The 26,133-nt window shown below is 38.2% G+C and overlaps 1 protein-coding gene across 1 annotated transcript in view; it reads right to left on the reverse strand.

Moving 5' to 3' along the window:
* NOX3 (NADPH oxidase 3) overlaps positions 1-26,133 on the reverse strand; it is a 38,222-nt gene continuing 12,089 nt past the window's right edge. Inside the window, exons 6-13 of the mRNA XM_008932327.2 lie at positions 23,439-23,620; positions 21,620-21,749; positions 18,387-18,479; positions 17,059-17,312; positions 13,565-13,727; positions 5,999-6,145; positions 2,289-2,413; positions 1-127 (exon numbers count right to left, since the gene is read on the reverse strand). Of these exons, the coding sequence (XP_008930575.2) occupies positions 1-127; positions 2,289-2,413; positions 5,999-6,145; positions 13,565-13,727; positions 17,059-17,312; positions 18,387-18,479; positions 21,620-21,749; positions 23,439-23,620 (1,221 nt within the window). The remainder of the gene's footprint in view (positions 128-2,288; positions 2,414-5,998; positions 6,146-13,564; positions 13,728-17,058; positions 17,313-18,386; positions 18,480-21,619; positions 21,750-23,438; positions 23,621-26,133) is intronic.

A 26,133-nucleotide genomic window follows, 5' to 3' on the forward strand; every position in this document is an offset into this window, starting at 1 on the left:
CTAGAAACTTTCTTTGTTATAGTGAAACTGAACTCCTCTTGGATCAACTGACGAATATGAGTGGCATGTCTTTTGCAGGATCTTAGAGAGAGTCTTGGGTCCACAGAAGAATACGCCAATACTGTTGCTGTAATTGCAATAACAACAAAAACATGAGAATAGCAGTGTAAATGAATAAACTGTACCTTTGGGCTGCCTCCAGCTTTGCATCTTTTGAAATGGCTTTTTGAGAAATACATTTGAAAAATTTTGTGTTAGTGTATACTTTGTGTTATGTACTGTATAATCTGTGTTACTGTATTGCAGTATAATTATTTTAATACTTTAGTGTTTATTATATCTTACTACATTATTTATTAGGATTGCTATATTAGAGGTCACAAACTATTTTAAGTGGTAGCTTTTTGGTTTTGATCTTCATAGCTTTTTTTTAATCAGAGAAGCAAACATACTGTTTGTGCTGAAAATTTTAAATGCTTTTTCTCCAGATAAATTAATTTTTTTTCCTAAATGCTCAGTTGGTTCTGAGTTTTCTTCGCCCCCTCCCTAACACTTTTCTGCCTACAGACAATTTTAAATGGTTGATTTAATAACAAAATTTGTAAATATGTACTTCTTATAAAATAAGAACAAGACAAATGTAAAAAACAATTGTGTTCATATGCACGAGTGTTATAGGGGAGCTGGTAACCTGGTTACCTGCTACAAACTGTCTAAAGGTTCTGCTACTAAGTACATTAAATGTATTGTTTTAAAACATATATGCAGACAGGTTAACACACGTGCTGTGCTACTGGGGCAAACGAAATCTACATAAGCACAGTGCAAGTGACAAGTGAAGCATGAGTTTCAAAAAATTTCCTGCTATAAAGAAAGGGCTGTAGGTAAGATTTTTGTGCCCAAGCCATAGCCCCCAGAAGTAGTAAGCATATTGCTCTGCTGCTGGATTGCACTAAATTTAACCTGGAGTGGTATATTCCTGCTAATCTGCTAAAAGACAGTATTGCAGTGAAGGGGAGCTCTATCAACCTAGATGCAGAGACCAAAAATTTAGTCGGTTTGTGAAGCTGATTGTTCCATCACACAGTAGAAACTCTTCAGTTCCTTTGCTTCTTGAATCCTCTATAACAGAGCAAGAGATAGGGTATTTTTTTTTCTCATAAGGAATCCCTATTTCATGCAAGGTTTTCATTAAAAGGTTCGACACTGATCATAAACATGGGCATATTCTGTCAGTTTAGCACTGTCTTTGTAAGGAACTACCTCAAGATCCAGTATAGAAAGTTAATGCCCATCTCCCCATCGAGCAACACAAAACCATTTTTTATGTCATCTGTACTTAAAAGTAACTAGCAAAAAGTAATGTTTCAACTATAACTTTAAAAGCTCTGTTTATGCAGTAGAATCCCTATGAAAGGTCTTTCAAAAGTCATACTTTCTATTCTTGGCCTTTTTATGGTTTTAATCTTTCATATTTCCTGATTGTATTTATTTTGACCTCCATCAAATGGTTTCTCTATTACTGTTATTTTTGCAATTTTATGGTATTCTTGTAGCTTACTGTATTCTCTTTGATCTCCTCCCTTTCAGCTTTTTCTTGGGTCTTTTTCATCTTTTAAAAAAAGTTTTCTCCTTTTTCTTTTTGTATCTCTGTCTCCCAAGTGCAAGCCTTTATTTTGCGTTAGCAGGTAAATGTTTGGAAATCATAAAGAGTCACAAAGATTCTGGAATTTTGTACTGCTGAACACAAAATATTTCAAATTCTTTCTTCAAAGGCTTTCAGGAACAAAGAAGCTTTTCTCAGACCACCAGCAAATGCACCAAGTTAAATGAACTCTCTTTGCCAGCAGAGATGAACTAATAACAGAATAGCAAAGTCTTGCAAGAGTAGCCAAATATGTTAGGGGAACAAACATCCCTGACATCATAAGAAAAAAAAAATCACAGTTTATCTCTTTAATAACCATCTTCAAGGGAAATTAATGCTACTTTGTCCTTTGTGCAGAACAGTAATTGGATTGTGTGTTTCAATTATATCTGGACAAAGGCCAGGATATTGAAATACTTCTAAATATTAGATTTTCTTGTCCAAAAATTAGATTTTATTGGCATTCTCTTTCCGAGATTTCTTCATTAAAAGCTTCATTAAGCATAAATCTTCTTTCCACACAGCAAAAAAGAAGAAATTATTTTAAAAGGGTCATTTAGAAAGGTTTGCTCTCCCCTCCTCCCACTGTTTATACTGAGAGAAGAGTTACCTAACAAGGTTAGAAGCCAGCCTGCCTTACCTAGGATGGTTTTCAGCTAGTTGCTTGAACTCATTGTCCCAGTTTGGCCTTCCATAACAGGTTTTCTGTCTCAAACCAGTAATTACATCCATCTTGTCATCACAATGTAGAGCTATGTGAGTAGCCTAAAGGCAAATTTGCAAGACAATAATTTTAGAGTCAACAACATATACTCCAAGTAAGAGAAGAAAGCAATAATGCTGCTTCGCTGTGAAAGATGGAATGAGGGAAGAGAAGCTGTGTAATTATCAAATGGTAGGAGAGGAGAGGCGAGGTGAGGTGAGGCGAAGAGAGGCAAGATGAGGAGAGGACAGAGAAGGGGAGGAGTATTCAAGAGTTTGCAATATGACTAGAACTGTAAAAAGCACTTCCAAAAGTACCCAAGACCTCGGGAGGAGCTCAGTTTCTTGATATGAAATATTTGAAATGAGTTGAGATTACATATCTGTCTTTACTGACCTGGGCCTAGTGACTCAATCACTTTTAGAGGCAGGGCTTAGATTTCCAAACCTCTTCTCAACCTTTGAATATCTCACCCTACACTTCCTTCATTGCAGTTCCTGAAGTGACACTCACCATTTTAAGGCCAAGTTGGAGTTTAGGAAAAAGAGCAAAGTTTACTGTAAGAGAGTTTGACAATAAAAATTAGCAAGTACATGCACCTTAAGTAAGTCCAGAGCATTCTGCTGATGAAAAAGACAGTGGATGTATCAGCTCAGAAAGGGTAAAAGCAGGGTCCAGTAGGGGGCTACAAAGATGATTAGGGGTCTGGAGCATCTGTTCTGAGGAGAGACTGCAGGAGCTGGGCCAGTTCAGTCTAGAGAAGAGGAGACTGCAAGGGGATCTCATCAATGCATATAAATATCTCAAATATGCTAAGAAGATGGTGCCAGACTCTTTTCAGTGATGTCCAGGGACAGGACAAGGAGCAGTGGCCGTAAACTAAAACACAGGAAGTTCCACCTCAACATGGGGAAGAAGCTTCTTTACACTGAGGGTGGCAGAGCACTGGAACAGGCTGCCCAGGGAGGTCGTGAATTCTCCCTCTCTGGAGACATTCAAAACACACCTGGACATGTTCCTGTGTCACCTGCTCTAGGGGACCCTGCCTTGGCAGGGGTTTGGGCTGGTTGATCTCGAGAGGTCTCTTCCAGTCCTAAGAATTCTGTTATTCTGTGTAAAACGCTCAGTGTTTTGACTCTTCTCCTGACGTGGAGGCAGGTGCAGAAAGCAGATCAGCTCAGGTGAAGCACTGAACTGAGCAAGCTGCACAGCTCCCAGTGCCAACAAAAATCCTGATTTCATGGGCATTTACTGTCCTCCATCTCCTGTACTACACCCATTACCATGCTATCTGAGTACTTCCCAGATGCATTTAAAAACAAAATCCACCATCGCTCCTAATTGTACTGCTATTCTGTAGGAGTAATATGCTTGTTTCCTCTACAGACTATCATCATTACCATCACTATCAAGAAATTACCAGAGGAAAGCTAAGTTTAAAAATGGGCTTTGCATTTAGTCCAGGCCTTAGCATCATCATCTTTTGCAGAAGTGCTTGCTGAAATTTAGATCCATTTCCTGACAGTACTGTATATTTCTTCTGCTAATGAGTCTTCCATGTTCCTTACCAACACAATTATTCTTGTCAAGTTGTCACAAGAGGTCATGTTTCTAAAAGGTTAGTTAGTTCTTGTTAGTTAGTTCTTGTTAGTCTTGGCCAATGCCTTGAAGGACTTGGAATAGTCCAAGAAGGAAAGTGTTTGGTGAGAGTGGGAGGTAGAAAACTGCAGGATTTGTTAATTGTTTACAGCAATTACACTGAACAGATGAGCTGTTTCTGTTCTCATTAAGTGGAACTTTCCCACATGAGGATTTTTGGTGTTAGCCTTTGCTATAGCTCACAGCATTAAAATTGCTTAGGAATCTCAGGGGCACTGCAAGGAGCAATAGGCTGAAACATGAGTGCTTGTCCAAGCAGAGGCAGACATGTGCCATATCTGCTTGACCATCTGTTGCCAACACGGAATCTGCAAAGAGCTCAAAGCATTGAACAAACATGTCTGAGGAGTAAACACCTGTCAGTAACGGAGGGTGTACTAGGAGGTGTAAATTGCCCATCCTTCTTGGGTTCAGCTTCACTTGACCACTGATAACCTATGGTGAGACAGGGAGAGAACGCACAGAACGTTGTTTCGTTTTTTGCTAAGGGAGAAGTAAAGCATCATCCAAATATTACTGGTGCTGAGGCTCAAATTTAAAGGAGTGATGAACAGGAATTTACTAAAAATAAGTAAGTCCTGTTAGATAAGGGAGCTTTGTGGATGTTTGAAGATGAGGCTTTTACTGAGCACAGTGCCCAGGACTTGGTCAGAATAGGGGAAACAGTCACTGAAGAGCATTCCTCTTCCCCTACAGCCCTGTAGAGGTGGGATGCTAAGGGGCTCTAGAAGCAAGAGCAGTACCAGTGTAAGCAAGGAGGCAGCACAAGACACCAAAGCAGTGCTGACAGGAGTCTGGATGATGGCGTTGAAGAGAAGAAGAAGGGACTTCAGAAAAGTGCAGACGCATGAGTGAAGAGAGACAGGTGCCCCAGCAAGAATAGTTGTTTACCTGACTTCTGGCCTGATGTTTGCCCAAGAGGGAAGTGAGATTATGATAGTTGAGAGATAAGGGCAACTTTGTGTTTTGTTAGGTTCCTCAATAGCTTCTTTCAAAAGAGGTTTTAGGTAATACCCTGTAATATTGCTAATGCAGAGTGGTGGTTTCTATAACTGCCATATACTTCACAATGGGAGTAGATTTTTCTGAATACAGCTTTATGCACATACCTCCTTACTTGACAGAAACTCTAAGGAAAGCAGAAAGAAACAATGGGGTTTTTTGTATCAGCAGAGGCAGAAAAGGAAAAGCTGTATGAAATTTGTATTTTTTTTCATCTCTACTAGACAGTCCTTCATTCAACAGAGACAGCAGGAAATAAAACAGTAGAGCAAAGACTTTCCTGTGAGAGTTTTCCTGGCAGGAGCCTAACTGATCACTGCATGGTCTGAGTGATCCATTAAAAAAAGGAAAAAAAAAAGAGAATGAGAAAATCAACACATTTGGGTTTAGGTAAAGACCAAAGAATTTCAATAATATTGACCCAGTCTAAGGATTACGTGCCTGAGGTGAGATGATCCAATGAAATTATGAGATGGCAAATTTAAAGTCAATCAGAGAAAATGTCTTTTCAAACAACATGAATTAGACCACAGAGCTGGTTGCCAAAGTGTTCTAAGCACAGCAGGTTTCAAAAGTGCACTGATCATATATGTGAACAACAGAAGTTACAGTAAATAATAAGAGTAAACAAAACTGACATTTTTTATACAGTCCTCCATATTTCTGTTCAAAAATGCCAGAATCTAATGAAAGACTGTTCCAAAGATGTGGACAAAACATCCCTTCACAAGCTCCTGAAAGGCTCTGTGCACTTTTCTGTGAGACACCTGGTAATCATCTTCATGCAAGACAAGAATCACTGGCTTGATTACTCCATTCCTGTTTTCCTAAATGTGAAGTGAAAACAGACGGCTTAGTGTCTTCATATTTACAGTTTTTTGTCTCTCTGCTTCATCCATCATTTATTCAGCTGTTCCTGTTCCGTATGTTACCATACTGAAAAAGCAAGGTACGTTAACTCAGACTTGTAACAGTTTCATTATTACCTGACTTTCATCCCAGCCAGTAAGAAATATATGATAACTTAGAAAATCATTTTTCCATTTTTCAGTCATTTCTGTTTCCAAATGGAACAGAAGATCAGCAAACCACTCAAATGCTGATGGGTCTCGACAAATCCAGTAAAAGTAAACCTGTAAGATAAAATTAAAGAGATTTAACAAAAAGCAAACTTTCAATAAAACTTCCTAATGACTGTCTCGACTCATTAACCATATAGAGTGTGACTCTTCTCCACTGTAAATTTAGACATAATTACACATCATTTTGATGATGTAGTTTCTGTCTTCTAAAAATTTAATTTTCCTCTTAAACCATAAATGAATATATTAATGTGTTAGTGAAGATGAACATCTATGTCATGTTTATGCATGTCATGTTTAAACTGGAGCATATAGTTCCTAGACAAATGTGACACTATAATTTTAAAGTTGCCAAATGTATAAAATGAACGAATATGCTATGATCATTTTTCTATTGGTTGAAAACCTCCTCTCTATGAAAAATTGACACTTTTTTTCATCTAGATTTCTCTAGTTTCACTTTTCATCTTGTTTTGTTGTCTATTTTATTGGAGAACCTGTTATTAAAGTTTTGTTCCCCATGTATACATTAGAGGCTGGGATTAAGTCATCCTATAATCCTCTCTATGGCAAACCAAACATTTCTGGGATCTGTCACGGAGAAGCATCCTTTAATCATTCCTATGGCTTATTTCTGTCTATTCCTACTCTACTGCAGTCAATCATAAATATAGCAATGAGTTTGATTTGGTTTGGTTGGTTGGTTGGTTTGGTTTGGTTTGGTTTTAAGAAGCTAATTTATTAATATCTTGGCATAAGGTAATGCTTGCATAGGGAATAAAATCTCTCAAAACAAGATGGTTAGTCACTGTCCATGTGGTTATGATAATTTCCATTTCAAGAGTCCTTCCTGTGGCATCTTCAGCTGGAAGCACAGAATATGCTGAGTTGGACCCACATTGATCATCAAGTTCAACTCTTAGCCCTGCACAGGACCATCCCCTAGAGTCACACCATGTGCCTGACAGTATCATTCAAATGCTTCTTGAACTCTGTCAGAATTGGTGCTGTGACCACTTCCCTAGGGAGCCTGTTCCAGTACCCAACCTTTGAAGAACCTTTTTTTGATATCCAACCTAAACCTCCCCCATGCAACTCCAAGCCATCCCTTTGGGTCTTGTCACTGGTCACCACAGAGAAGAGATCAGTGCCTGCACCTCCTCTTCCCCTCAAAAGGAAGCTGCAGACTGCAATGAGGTTTCCTCTCAGTCTCCTCTTCTCCAGGCTGAACAGACCAAATGACCTCAGCCACTCCTCATACGGCTTCCCCTCAAGGCCCTTCACCAGTGAGACTCCACTTTTTCTGCTCAGTTTTTATAGCTAGCTGACACAGGGACCACTCCAGCATGTACAAGATCTAATGTAATCTATTGTCTTAACTGCTTACAAAGCATCTTCTAACTAATTTACTATGTATAAAAGGCTGTCCTGTGTGACCACTTCTGCAGGAATGGTTTCTGATGACCATTTGCAAATGTCTTATCTGTGTGCAAGTTAATACATTTGCAACAGGAACTGTGGAGCATCAGGACTGGTGAGATTCCTCCCTCAGGATCTATCAATGCACTGAGTCTCAGGCCCTCCTATGCCCATCAGGAATTATTTTAGGGGGTCTTCAGCACAGTCATAATTTCCTACTTGGACATCTCCTCTAGCAGTGCTGTGCTGTGGAGAAGACTGGGACCAGTCCAATCCTCTGGTTTCAGCTCAGTCCCTTGTCTTAAGCCAGTCCAGCTGTGGAGATGACTCAACTGAGAGTTCCTGCACCGCCCAGAGGATGAATGTCTGAAGTTCTCAGGTTGTCTGCCCGGGCGCTACCCTGATGGCAGTATGAACCACAATTACAAGATAAATCTGATTGCAATTCTTATGGCTCGAATTCTGTAGCTCTTGCCACACATGCCACCGTTACTTTTGACCAGAGGATGCCAGACCTAGAATGGGCCTCTGCAGGCAATGTAATTTTGAGTGTAATTATTTTTATAGTGTGTCTAAAGAAATAATTCACAAACGTGGAAAAATTCTAAAATAAAACAATTTCAGATGAAAAAGGAAAAGCATGAAGGGCAATGTATAAGCTTATAAAAACCGGATGATTGGAACTTATTTTATTGTGACTGATTTTTATTTTGTTACAAAATCCCGTAGTTTCCTCCAGCCTATCTCTCTTTGTGCTCACCAGCCCCTCTGTCTTTTATTGTACCACAATATCAAAGGTGATTGGAAGGTATGTCCCCAAGGCAGTCATTGTGGTGGCTCTGATATTTTGGAAATTGTAGCCCTTTCCCACAGGATCAACGAGATAAAATGAATATTGGACACTTCTGAAGTGAAAAAAACAGAGAAAGAAACCAGAAAGCTGTAAAGAGATTTCCCGAAAAATAAATATACTAGGTTGTCAGACTTCTGGTAAGGTGGTGGGAGAAAAATGTGGTAATACCATGCTTTGGTGGAGATTTGGTGAAAAAGACTAACAGTAATTTGAGATGTTTCCTATATCTGAGTGCACTGTAAGGGACCATCTGTGGTTTCTGTAAGAAATATAAATGATGTATGATCACAGACACAGAGATAAAGCATTCAGGGTTAAGCAGGGTATTTTTACAGCCCAGGAATAGGACTGTCTGTAGAACTTTAGTACCAACCATCTTGGCCGTTTGATTTTTTCCCTTCTGTTTCAATATTTTGCCTTAAATATGACCTCATTGCTTTGCGTAGGGAGGTTGCTGCTGATTTACACTGGCATAGATTATGAGGAAAAAGCAAGCCTGCTGACTCTATTGCCTTTCTTTTTTTTTTGTGGCCAAAACTGGCATGATTTTAAATTACTGTAACTAGGTAAGATTTATTACCTTAACCTTTATGTAGTTTTTTGCATCTGAATTCTGAAGTCACCACTTGCTCTACATCCTCAGCACTTTGAAAATCAGCCCACTGAGTGCTGTCATTCTGTGTCCCACCACGGCTGTTGATTTGTAGAGAGAAATTTCTTCCCCCAGACTCTACTTGATCATCTTATTTCTCAAGTCTGTTTAGCAGTTCATTTTATGGAAATGTATACTTAGTACATGTGTGTGGAGAGAAGGCATGTATTTCTAAATAAATAAGGAATTTTGCATTGGGTAGCAACTGGGAGCATGTGGGCAGGACTGGGAGCCAAGAACATTCAGGGGAGGAGACAGAAAAGCCAGCCAGTGAATTGAGACAATATGGTTTTCAAATTGGGGAACTGGTTTCCAGACTATGGAGCTTGAAGGAGTGCTTTTAATTGGTTGCAGACCTAGCTGTCACAGTAACAGCCAGTCCAACTGGATTGGGTCAAGCTACTTCTGACACAGTCCTCTCGAGAAAGCATACAGCTTTCTGAAGCTACAGAAATTCTGTAAGCTCATCCCTGGTACAGTTTTGCTGAAGCAGGACCCATTGTATTGCCTCATTTTCACATGTTAGAGGTGGAGACCATTTGATAATGAAGAAAAAGTGTCATTATAAGGAGTATTTTTGGCCACGATTATAATCTTAGAAAGAAAAGAGGTAGTGAAGAAGGATGGCTTATGGGTAAAAGGAATTCGTTTCCCTTAGATTAAAGAGGACTTCTAGTACAATATGTTAAAAGAAATGGCGGTTACAAAAAAAGTCTTCCTCTCTTTACACTGACTCCCATAGCATAGCACAACATATTACATATATAATTAAAATACAATAAATGCACAATAAAATTAATCCTTATTAAAACAGTAGAATAAAGTCAGCACCAGTGCATTTCTATAATTAAACAATTATTCTGAATCCTGCTATTTTTCTTGTAAGCCTCATACTATTAACTGACTGCAATTATTTAGGACCCTTAAAACTCTGGTTTAGATTTATGTTTCATTAGTCTCCACCCACCCTACCCATATTGACTGCATTCATCAACTTGATGGCTTGCCCAAGTAAAGTGTCTTATATTTTGCAAGTGCCCTTTTTTTCAAATTGAGTTAGATGCAGTATTCCTATTAATCAGATCTGTAATGCAGGGGTTTGAGTAGTCACTTATTTCTGTAATGCTCTGCTCCCTTCCAACTCATGCATATTTATCTTTTGGTTTCCCACATCCTGAGTTTTGTACAACAGGCAAGAGCAAGAGCTCTGATACATCTTTCCTGTAAGGTGAAAGAACATACTTTGTAAATCAGCTACTCTCACGTGGAAAGTCATTAATAATTATCTGTTGATGACCATCCATCTATTTCTCCCTGCTCCCTGAAGGCAGAGTTGGAGCTGCAGCTGTGAGCAAAGCCAGCTTTTCACCAAAGGGGTGAGGGGTGTAAAAGGTGATGAAGCAGAGGATGCAGGGAGGTACCCTCACCCCTGACTCTTAGGCATGACTAGTCCTTGCAAAACCATCTTACACCTGCAGCTGGACATCTCTCAGCAAACATCCAGCCCTCCCTGCTTTTCAGTATACCACATTATCTTGGGCTGTAGCATACAAAAAAAAAAAATCCTAGATCTTCTTCAGTGTAATTAATTGCTCCAGCGGACCACTCCAGGTAAGGCACAGGAGTGCCTGCAGCCTGGAGCATGCGGGAGATGGGGGTTTGGCAGCCTGCATGAGGCATTGACTTAGAGCTAGGGTGGCAGCAAGCAGCCTTTCATATAAATACAGGGCAAGGTTCAAATTCATATCCCTGAATTTGAAGCAAGAAGCCTAAAATGTTCTCAAACACAGCTCAGAAAGATGGTTACATTTGACAGCAAAAAGAGGCCAGGTTTTTAGGTCTTCAAGACAGAATTTTTGTAGAGAAGGCTGTGAATTGGGGCAGAGCTTGAAGCAGAAGTTTGCCTCAGGCCCGGCAGTCGATCTCAAAGCAAATGGAAGAGGCTGATTTTGTTTTCTGCACAGTATGTAGCCGAACCTATTGTCTAATGTGCTGTGGTTTACTACGGTCTACACAGATTAAAAAAGCAATTAGACTAATTCATGGAAGAAAAATCTGTGAAGGGATATTAAACACAGAGGTACAGATCTTCTCTGAAAGCATTACTGAACTACAAGTCATTCAAAGGTGAGAAAGTGTCCCTAAAAACTAATCACCATATGATTTCTCTGGTCTGTATACTTTTCCCAAGGTGTTCATGAAGAGACACTGTTGGAGACAAGATACTGGGCTAGATGGATCTTTGGTGATACTCTGCAGGACCTTGGTTACATCTTTTGTAGGGAAAAGAAAGTGGATGTTTGCTAATATTAGCATCTGATGAATCAGTACAGTTTTATCAATTTCAGCAGCAATTGATCTGAAAAATGAGACCACTAATGTGAAAAAAAATCATAGTATGCATAACTAAAGCCAGTAGAAACTTTCCAGCCATGACTAGTAGTAGTGCTTTTCCTCATTGCAAAAAAATGATAGGGAAATGAGGGCTCTAAGGCTATTTAATTGTGAAGAATCAATTAGATAAATGTGTACTCCTTTTGATTTGCTGGGTTTTTTAAATTATACAGCTGCAGACATTATGGAAGCTGTGAGTATTTATATCTCCACTGTATGTGGGCAACACTAAGAAATATTAGTTCAATAAGCATAATGATAGCTGTACTCAAATCAAAACGAAGTTGTCAAAAAAAAAAGAAAAACCTCTTATTTATTTCCTTAATAGACATTTCTATGGTACTCATCATGGCAGAAAGAGAGTGCTGAATACTTTGAGGAAGATTAAATTATTTGTAATTATACCACAAGTGGAAGCTTTTAACCAATGGAAAAAAAAAATGTGGAGCTACCCTGAGATTAATCGCTCTCACTGAGATGACTACTAAATTTTTTTAGGTAATGGTGTGAACTTCCCCAGGACCTTTCATCCACACTTTCAAAATATTTTACAGGCACTGATGAAATTTAGCCTCATAACACCTGTGAAAAATAAGCATCATTATTCCAACTGCACCAATAAAGAAGCTGAGATATAAAGAAAACACATGTGGAAATCGCGATAATCTTGTATTTCAAGGAATTCAGAAAAACTGAACTCTACAGCAGAAAACCATGGAAGAATGCACCATGCATTTATCTTTGCAGGCACACTTACCCAAGATTCTGCCTAAGCTATGAATGAACACCCTCAGGTATACTATCAATGCATAGTTAAATTCTGTTCTTTTCCCCTTAAGAGATCAACAGCAATGAAAATAATAACACTTTCACTTGTATATATGTAGAATATATATAATGTTCATATGTAAAGTGTATATACACATACATAGCTCTGCTTCCAGTGGAAAAGATCATTCTGGTACAATTGTGGTGTTTGCAAATACACTTCTTTTCACATATAGCACATATTTCCATTTTTATTTCCCTCCATTCTCAGTGCTTTTTCTGCCTCAAAGATTCCCCCTGGCAATTTGAACCTGTCCTCAACTCCTCAGTTACTAAAATCCCAGATGCTTTTTCAGTGGCAGCTTGTCATTAAGATGCCAGTTTTAACACTCTTCCATTTAAAAAGATCAGCCCCTTGGTCCTGCAATCAGCTCCATATGTATTGACCCTCTCAGAGATCTGTCCACTCCAATGCAATTTCAACAATTGTCCTTAAATGTGAAATGTTGAACGGTTCCTGATTTAGCTTTTACATTGGAAAATGAGCTAAAAGAAGCTGCAAGGCCCACAAGCTACCATTTGCCATGATGGATATGGAAGAGAATGTTTAATGCTGAGTTTTTTCCTCTGTTACCTTGTTGTCCCTCACCTCACTTCACTCATTATCTCTTCTTCACCTATTTTCCCCCAGTGCTGCCTCACATACCATTAGCAGAAGATGTATAACAGGTTAGCAAATAAAGAGTATGTTAATTGGTGCCATCCATGTCTTATAAACCAAATTATATTTTTTCAACAAAATAATTAAAGTGGTTTGAGGTGGTAATGTGCATCTTGATATATGCATCTCCTCCAGACCTTACATGCCCTTTTTTATTCCTTCTGTACTGGCTAATATTCTGACTTTGCAATGTAAGAAAAGCAGCTAATGGTTGCTGAATGCAGCATTCTAGACCAGGACATTCAGCTGAAGGACCCTTGTGAAACTTGCAGCTGGACAAGGAGCAAGTGCTGCCCTTCACTTCTGACAGAGATCACCTTGCAAGGTTTATTTTTTGTAAGAAAGAGGGTAAATTTCTCTTCTAGCTCCTTATCTGTCTGCCTATGAAAGACATTCCACATTTACTTCCAATTTCTATTGAAAATCTGATTCTTCAGTTTTGCCGAAAACACTGCAGCTGGGACTACCCTCTTTCTCAGGGAATGACAGTGAATTCAGGAGACTCTACCCCAGAACAGTTTCTGAAGCAGCTGGAAAGTGAGTGACTGCTTCTGAGAGTGAGTTAAAGCACTCAGATGAGCTTCTAGCTCTGAATTGGCTCTCTGCCCTGACTAAATAGGTGCACTTGTGGAAATTTTAATGAAGAAAAAGTTTCCCACCTACCTTCTGCAGTGCCAGTACTGTGTTAGGGTTGCAGCATTTGTACCAAATGGATTTTAAAATAGAGGCAAATGGTGTGACTCCAATTCCTGCTGCAATACACACACTGACTTGGTAGTGGAAGATATCTGTGGTTGCAGATCCATATGGTCCGTCCACAGCCAGTCTACAGCAACAAGACATTTAGACAAGGGTCAACAACACATGAAATGGCAGAAAGGTTAACATTTGTTGGGCTACGTATTTTCAAAACTGAATTTCTGTTAAAATAAAAGAGAAAAGGCATGTTTAAGACGGCATAGAAATTGCTCTTACAAATACATTTAATTTTCATTGGGTGTCATTTAATAGCAAAGCAACTGTCTTTTCTGAAATGAGAGAACAAGAGCACCCATGTGGATTTGGGGCTTGGCCATCTATTTAAGCATGCAATTGCAATTTTCTGGCTTTCTGGAATGTGATTAGTCATATAATTGCATGTCCAAATTTAGCTGTGGAATTTGCATATTTAATTACGAATTACTGAAAAGCATCCTGGTTTAGAGCTTTATTTGCTATATTATATATATATCAAAGTAAAGAGGAACAGATTATATTAATAATTTTGAAAAGTTCTGTATTTGAGTTAAAGTAATAACAGAGAAGGCAAGAAAGAGGTCATTGTATGCAGGGAAACTATTATTTTCTCAGCTCTTATGTATTTCAGGAATACATTTTTGGCAATAATACTGTACTTAGTATTTGATGTAAAGGCAAAATGTGTAAGGGGAAATGCTTGTTTATGCTACTACCTCCTATAACCAATGTTGCTGATGCTAAGGAATTAATTTTGGTCAAAATTAGAGATGAAAAAGATTATCGAGTCATCAGATTCATTCCTTTAGCTACATGAAATGTAAATATGCACAGGACTTTGTAGTGCTCTTTCCAGACTGTTTTTATACAACATGTATGCTCTGGAACATGGTTTCACTAACACCAGTCCTTAGAAAAAAGAAGTTCTTTCTTTTTCTTTCTTTCTTTCTTTCTTTCTTTCTTTCTTTCTTTCTTTCTTTCTTTCTTTCTTTCTTTCTTTCTTTCTTTCTTTCTTTCTTTCTTCCTTTCTTCCTTTCTTTCTTTCTTCCTTTCTTCCTTTCTTCCTTTCTTCCTTTCTTCCTTTCTTTTCTTTTTCACTCTTTCTCATTTAATGTTGTTTTGTGCTCTTTATTGCAGGAATCATCCTTAAAATTCATCTTAAATACTAGAACCCTGAGCTTTTTGAACACTCAAAGCTTCCTGTAAAATATGGTTCATTTGTGGTATATATGTAAAATGCCTAAGAAACGCTTTTAGGTAAGTTTCTATGTAGTGAGCTTCAGAGCAATTCTCATTGTTGTCAGTAGATTGAGAAAAAAATTGATCTGGAAGGAATTTCAAGAGATTGTCTAGTTTGTCTCTGTGCTATAAGACAGGTTCAATTATTTCCAAATCATTCCTTAGAGAGATTTGTCTAGTAAGTCTGCTCCTAAATCCTCAGGTGACCAAGATCCCATCATTGGTTTGAATGCCTTGCTCAGCCATAGCTAGAGAGCTTAGCCAAATACAAAACCTTAGAGAAGTAAGGAGGAGAAAGAGAAGAAGGAGAAACTGAGCTTTGCAACTCATCCATTTGATCTAGAGGGAATGGAGTAAGGTAGGAAGATAGTAAACAAAGTGACAAAAAAAATATTACATTTTTCAAGGAGGAGTAGAATATAGGGCTATAGACTCTCTAGGTATGGTTTGGATTGTCCATATTCTCTTAGTCCATGTCTACAATTTCATTAGAAAAAAAATTATATTTTTTGGGAAGAGAGGAGAAATATTTAGTTTTGAAAAAATATCCTTAATGCATTCTATGATTATTTTTAGAATTTAAGCATTTGCTGATCAGCATGATTGTGTAGTACTCCTGACTGTAACAGAAATCAGATTTTGGGACAATGTACTAAATAAGCAATTAAGTGAACCAAAAGCCTGAAGAGGCATAATATGGAACTTGATTATTTTCATGGGAATAGCCAATTCTATGGTCTTATCTCCAAAATTAGTCAGAAATCACAACCAAATGTCTTTGCTACCTATATAAATGCATGTATTATATTTATTTTATATTTATTTTAATCTTTTTTATTAATTAAAAAATGCATATTTTAATTTTAGAACCTTACCTAATCATTGAGTTGCTAGTTCTTCTGTCCTCTGCTCAATTTCTGCTGTATGTTATTTTTTAGTATAGTCGCCAATTTGGTGTTTATCTTTAGATATTGAAACTTGTGAAAAAGACCTGTTTTTTGCTTTATTGCTAGCTTAACTATTGAATTATTTCTTTTAGTATATTGCAAGAAAGCAACTGAATGATGTCATTAGTCACCCTAACAAGAATAAAAAGAAGAGTCTTTGTATATGAGAGTGCTGTTAATTTCAACCCTGCATTGTGGCAAGCAACATTTGATAAGATTTTTCTCTTTTCTCATTTTTTACACTTGTTGTCAGTCACTTTGAACTATTTTTGCTCTAGTTCTGCTGAAATAGCATATTTCTCATTCCAGTTGCCTTTAACAAAGGCATGGCTTTCATTTCTAATTCTTATTAACAGATATGCAAGGACTGAAACAAACTTTCTTCTCTGTGCCCACTCTCTAGTATACCCCTGTAGCTCAGTTGTGCCTGTAAACTTTGCAGGGGGAAATAAGTCCCTCTGGTCTCAGGCCCTATACACTCCATCAGAATTTAAATGATCCTGTGCTAGTCTCTTCTTTGCTTAAAATCTCCCCTATTCCTGCAAGTAGTGCAGGAGTAGATCTACATGGTTTGAATCCATTACACACAGAGCCAGAGGCTTAGCTGGTTAAGTCAGGATGACTCCATTAACTTCAGAGGATCCCTACTAACTTGCAACAACAAAGCATGAACCTTTGCTTGTATTAAGATGACACAGATAACAGAATGTGAACACAAATAACCTTTATAAAGTAAAGTAGGGTTGAGGGAGGCTATTGAAAAGAAGTAAGGTTCAGGCAGAAGTGTCAGGGACTACCTAAGTAACTGAAAGGAAAAAAGGACTGGAATTTTGGATGGCAGGTGATGGGTCCCATCAGAGCATAAGCATACAGGCACAAAGCTAGCAGACAGCTTCCAGCATCATTTTAATTCACCTATTAAACACCTATTTGTCAAAATAGGTATCTTTAGGTGCAGATATAGATGTTAAAAGTCTAGATGATAGCAACAGAGATAGAGATATTAATATGGACTTTAAATCTTGGATTAGTCATCACACGTTGGTAGCTGCTGACCCCAATTCATAGCAGTTTATTTGTGGGTTTTTTTTGTCTTAATGTTGTATTTATGGACCCGAAGTACAATCTAATACTGTATCATAAAGAACATACACAAAATTAATTAAAGTTAAAATGTTAACATTTATTTTAAAATGTAGAGGTAACATTTTAAAATTTATTTTTTATTATTCAAACCTTGGTAACATCCACAGTTCCTTAAAAGCCTTTTCCTCTGCTCCGAAGGCCTTGAAAAGGGCTGCAGTCCAATCCCCGACAAGGCGTATGTGAACACTGAAGTAGTCCTCCTCAGGAGCTGAGGTGAGGGTGAAAGGGTGCCACTCCAGCAGTGAGACAGATGGGCACTGTAGAAAGATATATTGACCAGGTCCCATTTTAAAGCCATGTTTCTTCATGTGAAGCTCAAGGACTCCAGAGGAATGTGTCACCACCTAAACAATAATAAAAGGACCTGTTTTATTTTCTTTCAGAGTAATAAATGTTTGTTTTCCTTAGGTTACAGGTGACTTTGCAATCATGTTGATGCAAATTGGGATGCACAGTGATTTTTAACCTGCAAGTTGCTGCCCAATAGCTTGAGAGCATGTACAGTATATATCGTGGGGCAGCTTGCCTTCTGAGTGTAAGAGGGAGAGGAAAGGTTGTAGCAATTCAAAAATTTGTCAACTTTCTTAGTATAACCTGTGCAAAAGTATTTCTTAATTGATTAGAATAATCTCTCAGTTTTACTCTCATGTAACACCTCTAACATTATGGAATTATGAAGAAAAAGGCAAGGTGAGCTCAATTCTAATATACTTTTATAAAGTGGTAATCTCAGTTAAGCAGCAGTTTTATGTATCACACATAGTATATTGAGATTCTCAGATCACAGCCACTCTGTGAAATCAGCAGCAAAACTTATCCAACCTGCTGCTCCCCTCACACAAGATACGCCTGTTTCTGATCCCGAGCTTGATAGGTGTGGACTCAGCTGCTTCAATAGCATCATTCTACATCCATTCTGCTGTGACTTACATAGGCCCTTGGCACACAGAGATATTTACAGCTGGGAGAAATTGTTACAGTAGTATTAGTGAAGCTTCTACTATATATGTTAACTGATAATATAATCCTTCATCTCCTTGGGAGCCTCCATATTTTAAAGTAAAAACTGTGTACTACTGAAGTCGAGGTCGTCTCTGGCATTAACTGCACTGGAACATGGTTTTAGTTCATTGAAAAGAGAGGCCCTCTGCACAAATATTTGTGTTATGGTGGTGTAAAGTCTCGTACTTCATTAATCAAGTTTGGTTCCATATGGAATACTCTTATGGACTTGCTTTTGGAATAAATGCAAAGCCTAAAATCAATACTTGGCTGAAACCATGGTAATGATGGAAGAGTTGCTGAAGCTAGGAGTGAAAAATGATGTCCTAATATAGAAAAGTTACCTATAAATGATAAAGAAGTCATTGACATAATGTTTTTTTCCTTAATGCAGACATGCAAACTATGTTACATACCTTAGTAATGACCACCTCCTGCTGAAATCTCCAAAGCCTAACAGTTCTTTCACAGATATACAACACCATAGGGCTTAAAACCCACTTCCAAGCCTGTAGAAAATTGTGTATTAAAAAAAACAACATTTATTTGAATGTCAACAAAAATACTTTTCTGGTTTAAATCAGCAGGTAACCTAAAATGAAATTACTTGATTTTCTTCTGTGATTTTTTGGTTTGTCTTTCTCAGTAGAGTATTTTTGTTGCTGCTGTAGCAGTTCTGGCTTTCTTGTAGAACAGACATATGGGACTCCCTCACAAACACACCCCAAAAATGATGCTAACATCTATCTGTACTCTGGCCAAGAAGAGTCCTTTAAAATCTTTTCCAGCTAAAAGGAAAAATGATTAATCTATTTAGGTGTTACATATAGATCTCATTGGACTTGAAGCCGTATAGATGCATACATTTATACAATATTACCCATAGCCTTACTATTTTTCTTCTCTTCAAAGTCTAAAGTATTTTGGAGAGATCAGATAGAAATAACTCTTACTATCAACTGTGAGTTTTCTGATGGTGCATGAGAAAATATTAAGTCCCAAATATTCAGTTAGAGGCATGGGATACATTTCCATTTAATCCATTAGTCAACTCTGTATCAATAAGTGATTTGATTTTTTTTTTGATCTAGGATACTAAACTGGTCATACTTTAAGTATTGCAGATGATTGCTGTGCTTATACTTGCTAATCGTATGTACTGATCACTGTAACAATCAGAGATTCTTGGCTATTCAAGTATACTAGCTGATGATTTCACTGAGTTGCACTGATAGCTAAGATAATTAGATGTAATTGAATCTTCATGATTTAAAAATAATCTTTTTTTTTTTCTGAGAAGAGATACTGTTTTATATCCACTTTTGTTAGTTGCACAGCTCGTTCTAGCAAACCGAATACTCCACAATCACGTAGCTTTTAAAATCTCCAAAGAATAACTTTACTTGCTGAAACATTGACTTTGCTCCACAAGCTGGGTAACAGGGGTTATAAAGTATGTTTTATGAGAAGCAAGCCGTAAAATTATGTGGCTTCCTTAGAAAGTGCTAAGAGGATGGAGCAGCAATTTCCCAAGGTTAAGTCTTGAAAATTAAATTTAAAAGAAACCTGCATGATTTAATAATGGGAAGAAACCAGCATAAGCCAAAAGATTCTCAGTTAAAGCAGAAACTCAACATATCCGTTGTCCCTAAATACTACAGGTGTCTCTGCACAGTGGGTAATCTTATGTTTTGAATATATTTGCATATATCAAGCAACAATAATGATGAGATCTGTTTTTCCTCCCTTTCATTTGTGCTACCTGTAAATAAAAGCACGTGACAGGAATGATAAGGTTGCAGGCTACCCTGTGCGAGAGCTCAGCTGATATTTTAAATGTGCCATTATTCCAGTGCAATGGAGCATTCAATCCAAGATGTCTTTTGGCTGGGTTGGGACAACAGAGCATCCACCAGGAGCAATAGGCTCCTAAGAAACATGGCTCTGGCTGGCTAATCAGGTCATTAGTATTCTTGCCCAAGTAGTGTTTCCTTCTGTAATGAGAATGAACTGAGATGGGGCAGTGATGGCTCAGGAGAGGCTATGAGGGTAAAAGTTAGGTGCCCCAGGTGCAAGAGAAGTGCTTCATCGCCCTCAGCAGGAGCCAGATTGGGCTCCTTCCTACCTAGTGAAATATGAAGCAGGGGAGCAGATGTGGCATGAGAGACTCCAGCATGGTAGCCTCTCCCAGGAGCCATGGCCAGCGGGATGTGCACTCCTGTCACTTCACACAACCCCAATTGTGCACAAGGCAGTTCCCTCCCTGCTCAGTCCCACCTGCGCCTGCCCCTGCCAGTGCTGCAGAAGCCTTACCATGGCTTTTTAACCTCTGAATAGATTTCTGCTATTTATCTGTGGTGTCTAGCAGGTATCACACCACAGCACATTACCCATCCAGCAAGGCACTGTTCATATAGATGATCTATATGCCATATAGTATTATTACAATTCATTTAAAGTAATGTGACTTTTCAAGTATGGCCCTGGGTAGGCAAGAAAGTGTGACAAAATAGGTTTAACACAGAGAAGTGGAAGTTCTTTCCAGCTAGTTTTATGATAATGAATGTCAAGACATGCTATTGGAAGCAGGCTTGTGTCTGTATTCATGGTGTGCAGCCATGTATTGATTTTTATGGTGACATTGTAGCTGAAATTTTTAGAGAGGCATTCATTTTCTCATTAATATGCAGGTTGGATAGTGGCTAACAATAGTTTAGTTTAAGAAAAATCTATGTCAGCCGTTAAAAGAGCTACCAGACACTGAATGCTAATTTTCCTCCTTTAGGATTTCTTTTGGTATGTTTTCTCTTTTTGGAAGAAACAACAAAAACTTGCATATGAGCAAGCTAAATCTTGAGCTGAAAATGTTGAATGATTTTGTTTGTATGCAAGACATCTGACATACTGTACAAATCTGCTACTTAATTACCCCCTGTGGATTTGCAATCTTGTTCTAGCAAAACCACCCTTCCATGGGACATTTTTCCTGCCTTTTACCTTTCCCTTTCATAATTCATTGTTTCAAATTCTCTCCTTTTTACCTAACTTAAGACATCAAGGCTGGACAATATGAAGCATTTGCCCCAAAGCAAGGACATAATTTTCTCTCCAGCTTATTCTCCCTTGGTATTTAAACTGTCCATACTAAAGTACTATTAGTTAAAATAGTAATATTAATTTGCATCCCTAGCTTTACAGTCCCATTGTATTTCCATGTCTCTACCCTCATAAGGTTTTCTCTTGGAGGCTATCTTTTGTGCAATGAATACATCAAGGATATTGGTGATACTGAATACTTCAAAATAAATGTACACAACAGATTTAAATAGAGAACAATGCTGACATTCATACCCTTCAAAGAGAATGTTCACTAACTAAAGGGTCCTCCAAAAATAAAAATTAGTATTAATGACACCAAAATTGTATACAACACTCTTCATCTGTACCTGTCTATATTGATTATAAAGGAGGTTGGGATCACTATCTTAATGCATGGGGAGAAGTCATGGAACAGGAACGTGAAACTACTCTCTAAATATGACACTAAGTGCCAGTCACTGGCATACGCTCCAACCCCCTGCTTCATAAGACATTTAGCCTCCCAAGGAAGGACATAAAGTTAAAAACAGAAGACAAACATCACTCTTACCACAGGTTTATTGCCGGAAAACTGAGGCAAAGGGCACTGAGTGGCATTCTCCCATTCCCAGTAGTGATCTTTACAGTAAGTGACATTGTGAAGCAGCAGACTCTGAGGCGTCTGACCTCGGACAAGCTGACTTAAAACAAAAATGTTCATCAGTGATATGCTTCTTTCCAAGGTTTCTGTGCATCTCTAGGTTTTGCACTAGTAGTCAAATGCCAATTGTGAGATAAATGAGAGTTCAAGAACTGGCCATTTCAATCCTGTTCTCTCTCCTGTTCAAATTACCTTTCCTTTAGTTTTGCCATGACTTTTTGACCAAAGGCAAGAGCTGTATTATAGTATTAGTATACATCAATGCAGCTGAACTGCAGAGAGTCCTTGCATAGGAAATGTACATTTTGCAGTATGTGGCAAAATTTGATTTCCAAGTTCTCTGGAGCAGGCTCTTTGACCTCTGTATTTGAGCATCTGGTATTGTTTAGTAAAATGATAAAATTTAATAGTGACAAACCTCTCTTTCCTTTACTGCTTTCTAAATGCATTTTTAAAAGCTACAAATAAAGTTGGAGGAGTGTAATTAGATGTATACTCTCAAAACATATTAAATTCTAGCTTCTTTACTTCTGAGAACGTTAATGATGTGATTTTTTCCAAAGATATCAATCCTGAGTGTTCAGTTTAAATGGGTTTCAGCTGGTGTTGATTATGGTAGAGAAGGAAGATTTTTATGAGGAAACCCTGTTTTTTCATATAGTTTCTCTCAATTTTCCATTCCATACTTGGTTTGGCTCTGCCACCAGTTCAGACAGAAACACAGAAAAGTAGGTAGGCTTGAGTGAGTTTTGTTTCACCACCTGGGAAGGACACAGAAGTGGGAAATGGATGAAACCTTGGGGTTTGACTCCTTTTCATAAACAAGGTAGTGGTAGGTATGTGCTGGGACCAGAGGAAACTGCTCTGTTGCAGTGCACTCCCAGCCTGGAGCAAATAGCTCATTCATTGAATGGTATTGGTAGGGCTGTTAAATAAGTGTCCACTTTTCAGGGAAGTCTCTTGCTGAGGAATGTTGTTCAGCTAGCTAGCTAAAGGGAGCTTACAAAGCTGAAGGTTTTAAAGGGTTCATCATGGTTGTTTGAAGTTAGATTCTAAAAGTTCTGCCAGAGAGAGAGGACAGGGGATTATTTTAATCAGGCTGGGATACAGTTTACAGCATTTGTTTGCAGCTCTGCCTCACAGTGTTTGCTGGCAGCTCTGCCTCTGTAAATTGACTAATTAATTGGGCCAGTTTCAGGAACGCTGAGAGCCAAAGTGGATGTGGCAACTCCCAAACCACAAGGAAAGAGGTGAGAAAAGTAACACACCACAAAATATTGTGCTGGCCTGTTGCCTGCCTCATGGTGATGCCATCCATGTACCTCCAGAAAACAGAAACATGCACACAGTGCTGTGGGTTTGAAAGTTCCTCTGTGTCAAACAGTAACGGTCTGTATGTATTTTAGTGGTGGACAATATAATCTGAATGTGTGAAATAGATATAAAAAGTGTATTATGATAACAAGGACAGGCTGATGGGGTTTTTAGCAATCTGGTCTAGTGGGAGGTGTCCCTTCCCATGGCAGAGGACTTGGAGCTAGGTGATCATTAAGGTCCCTTCTAACACAAACCATTCTGTGCTTCTGTGAAAACCGAATGACTGCCCTCAGATCTGAAAAGCTTTACTACTGATTGCAGCCATGTGTACAGTAGCTAGTAAGCAGGAAAAGATCTGTGTTTCATCTCAAACTGTGTACATATACCCCATGTAGTTTATGCAGACACCTACCCCATACCATGGATTATTAAACCAGTGAAGAAAACCACAAAGAGGTGATGGGTATACCAGAACACCTCATAGCATGACCTTCTGATGAGCTCAGTGGATGAAGTCATTATTAGAATTAAAGCCACAGTTATCACAACTCCAGTTATTCCAGCTATGGTGGTTAGTACTTCTCCTGTTGTGTTCTAGAATAAGAATACATTATTAGTATTAGTAGTAGTAGTTATTGTTGTTATAATTGTTATTTTTATTACTATTTCTTTTACTGTTACTATGGTTACTGTTGCTGCTATTAGATGTGATGGCAAAAGCTAAGATATATTTTCAGCATAGAAACAAAACCAGAACAAGACATGGAGGCAAGACAAACCTTCATTTTATCACAGAACAGCACAGAAAACCATCCCTCTGCTCCATTTCCACTCAGGCTTATCCCAAACAGATATGCAAATGTTTGCTGACCCTTATTTTTTCAGGAATCGAAAGGAGGAAATTAGACAGTCTCATTAGGACTTTCATCAATTTTGTTTACATAAAAGGGCCTCAGAAAAAAAAAGAAAAATTATTAGAGAAATGAAGAGATTAGACCTAGAAATGTAGTAAGCAAAACAGCATTAGATACCAGCTTATTCATGTGAGGGTGTTAAAGTGAGGTGCTAAGACACCTGCAACCACAAAGGTGGGGAACTCTTTTGTGCTTACTTTACTTCAAAGTAAGGGTTGTAGGGTTGTAGCAGCCCTGAAATGGTGCACAAAAATGGCATACTCTCTTCTATTTAGACAACATATCTTGTTTACTTGTTCCTTTCATTTATCTGGAGATAGATTGCATAATACTTGGGTTTATTTTTTTAAAGACATATTTATTTTTATGCTTTTCAGTGATGAAATGTTCCTTCAGTGAACAAGTTCCTTCCTGTTCATGACTCACAGACATCAGCACAGGTCTGGTACATCTGTCTAAACCCACCAAAATAAACTAAAGTGAGAGTGAAGGGGTATTTTGAACACAACAGTCAGATGCTGATTCCAGTTATAAAGTGCACATTGTGAAGAACGATGATAAAAATCTCACATGCAAGATGAGAATCAAACTAAATGTGCCAGCAGAGTGTAACTGAAGTCCCCATTTGGCCTGCAAAGCATGTATATGTGTTTTCCTGGTGCTGATGCACAGGAATGCAGGAGCTCAGCATGTCTTCTGGGTCCTGAGTTGGTTCTACAGCTTAATACACTAGGAGAAAAAAAACACCCTATATTGTACTTGTAAAGTGCACTTATTTGATATGGAAATCCTAGAGGTGAGAAAATTCCACAATGCCATTTTTACAGTCACTTTTTACAGTAAAATCATTCTTTCAAATGTTCACGCTTGACAGCGCACAGTACAGTTTCAAATTGGTACCTGTGAAGAGTGTGTTCAGATCCTATTACATACTAACAGGATTGATCTAGGTGATATTTTGAACATTTCCACTACAGTGGCTAGTTTGAATGTTGAGATGAAACAAGGAAAAATGTCAGAGACACTTAGTACATTACTTCTACGGGAGTAGGATGAAACTGAAAAGAAAGCCTGAGTTGTTGATCTCAGAATTTATTCTCTGAAGTTAGAAGCAATCTTTGGTTTGCTTTCCTTCATAATTTATGAATTCTGAGTGTAGCTACTGAGACACAAGTGGGTGATAAAAGAAATATAAATATTAGAGGTTAGAGTAAAATCTAGGCTGTAAATTGAAAGGTAATTGTGGAGTATATTACTGGGAAAGGATCTCGAAAATTTCTAGCCTACCTCCTCAAGGGTATTTAGGATCTTAATGCTAATTAGAGGTCTACCTCACAATTATATTACCATGGGAATGCTCAGTGGAGAAAAAAATGCATACTGAAAGATGGTAAGTTCCTGTTCAGAGCCGTGAGCTTTGTTCTGCTCCTGAGGATCATGTCACGTGCATGCAGTAAAAGTGGTCACTGAAAGACTGTGCAGCTAAGCCCTTAGCTTGCTGTCCTCTTTTGATAAACCTGACTACTTTGTCTATACTAACATGGAGACTTTTCCATTCATACCATTGACTGCATTAATTTGCTTGATTTTCTTCAAATTTGAGAATTGTTTACTTGTTTGCTTTGAAAGATGAAAAAACCCACACTATCTAAACTGGAGAGGAACTAAGAAAAAGCAGAACAAGCCTTCCATCTGGAAAGTACTATTGAATCCTATCGAATGGCTGTACAGCCACTTTGTTTCTTGTTTCAGTGGAGAGCATCCCTGGTTGACAGAGCCCCCCTCTGTGGTGTTCAAGTAGTCCTTATTTCATGCTGACTATGTGGAAATTTTCTAAAGAGCAGAAACAATATTATGGGCATCTCACTAGGGCCATTTCAACCCTGGCATATGTAACATTATGCAACAGGATACACAAGGAAACATATAACATAAATGTGATGTGTACTATAATGGAATAAGGAAAAAAAGCTTATTAACTTTTGCATGGTTTGCATGCCTACCATGCAGAAAGGCTCTGCTTTTTGTTATATTATAAATATTATAAGGAAGAGCTTATAATGCTGTTGGGGTGTATCCAAGGAAGTGGACAGGAGGCACAATCACTTCTTTCCCCAAAGCAAGCAGAACCATTTATTCGCAGGGTTGAGAAGCCAGTAGTCCTGCTAGGCTCTGAAGAGCACACAGCAGCAC

This window comes from Manacus vitellinus, unplaced genomic scaffold (genome assembly GCF_001715985.3).
Source record: "Manacus vitellinus isolate BGI_N305 unplaced genomic scaffold, ASM171598v3 scaffold_4_pilon, whole genome shotgun sequence".
NCBI classification, from domain to species: domain Eukaryota; kingdom Metazoa; phylum Chordata; class Aves; order Passeriformes; family Pipridae; genus Manacus; species Manacus vitellinus.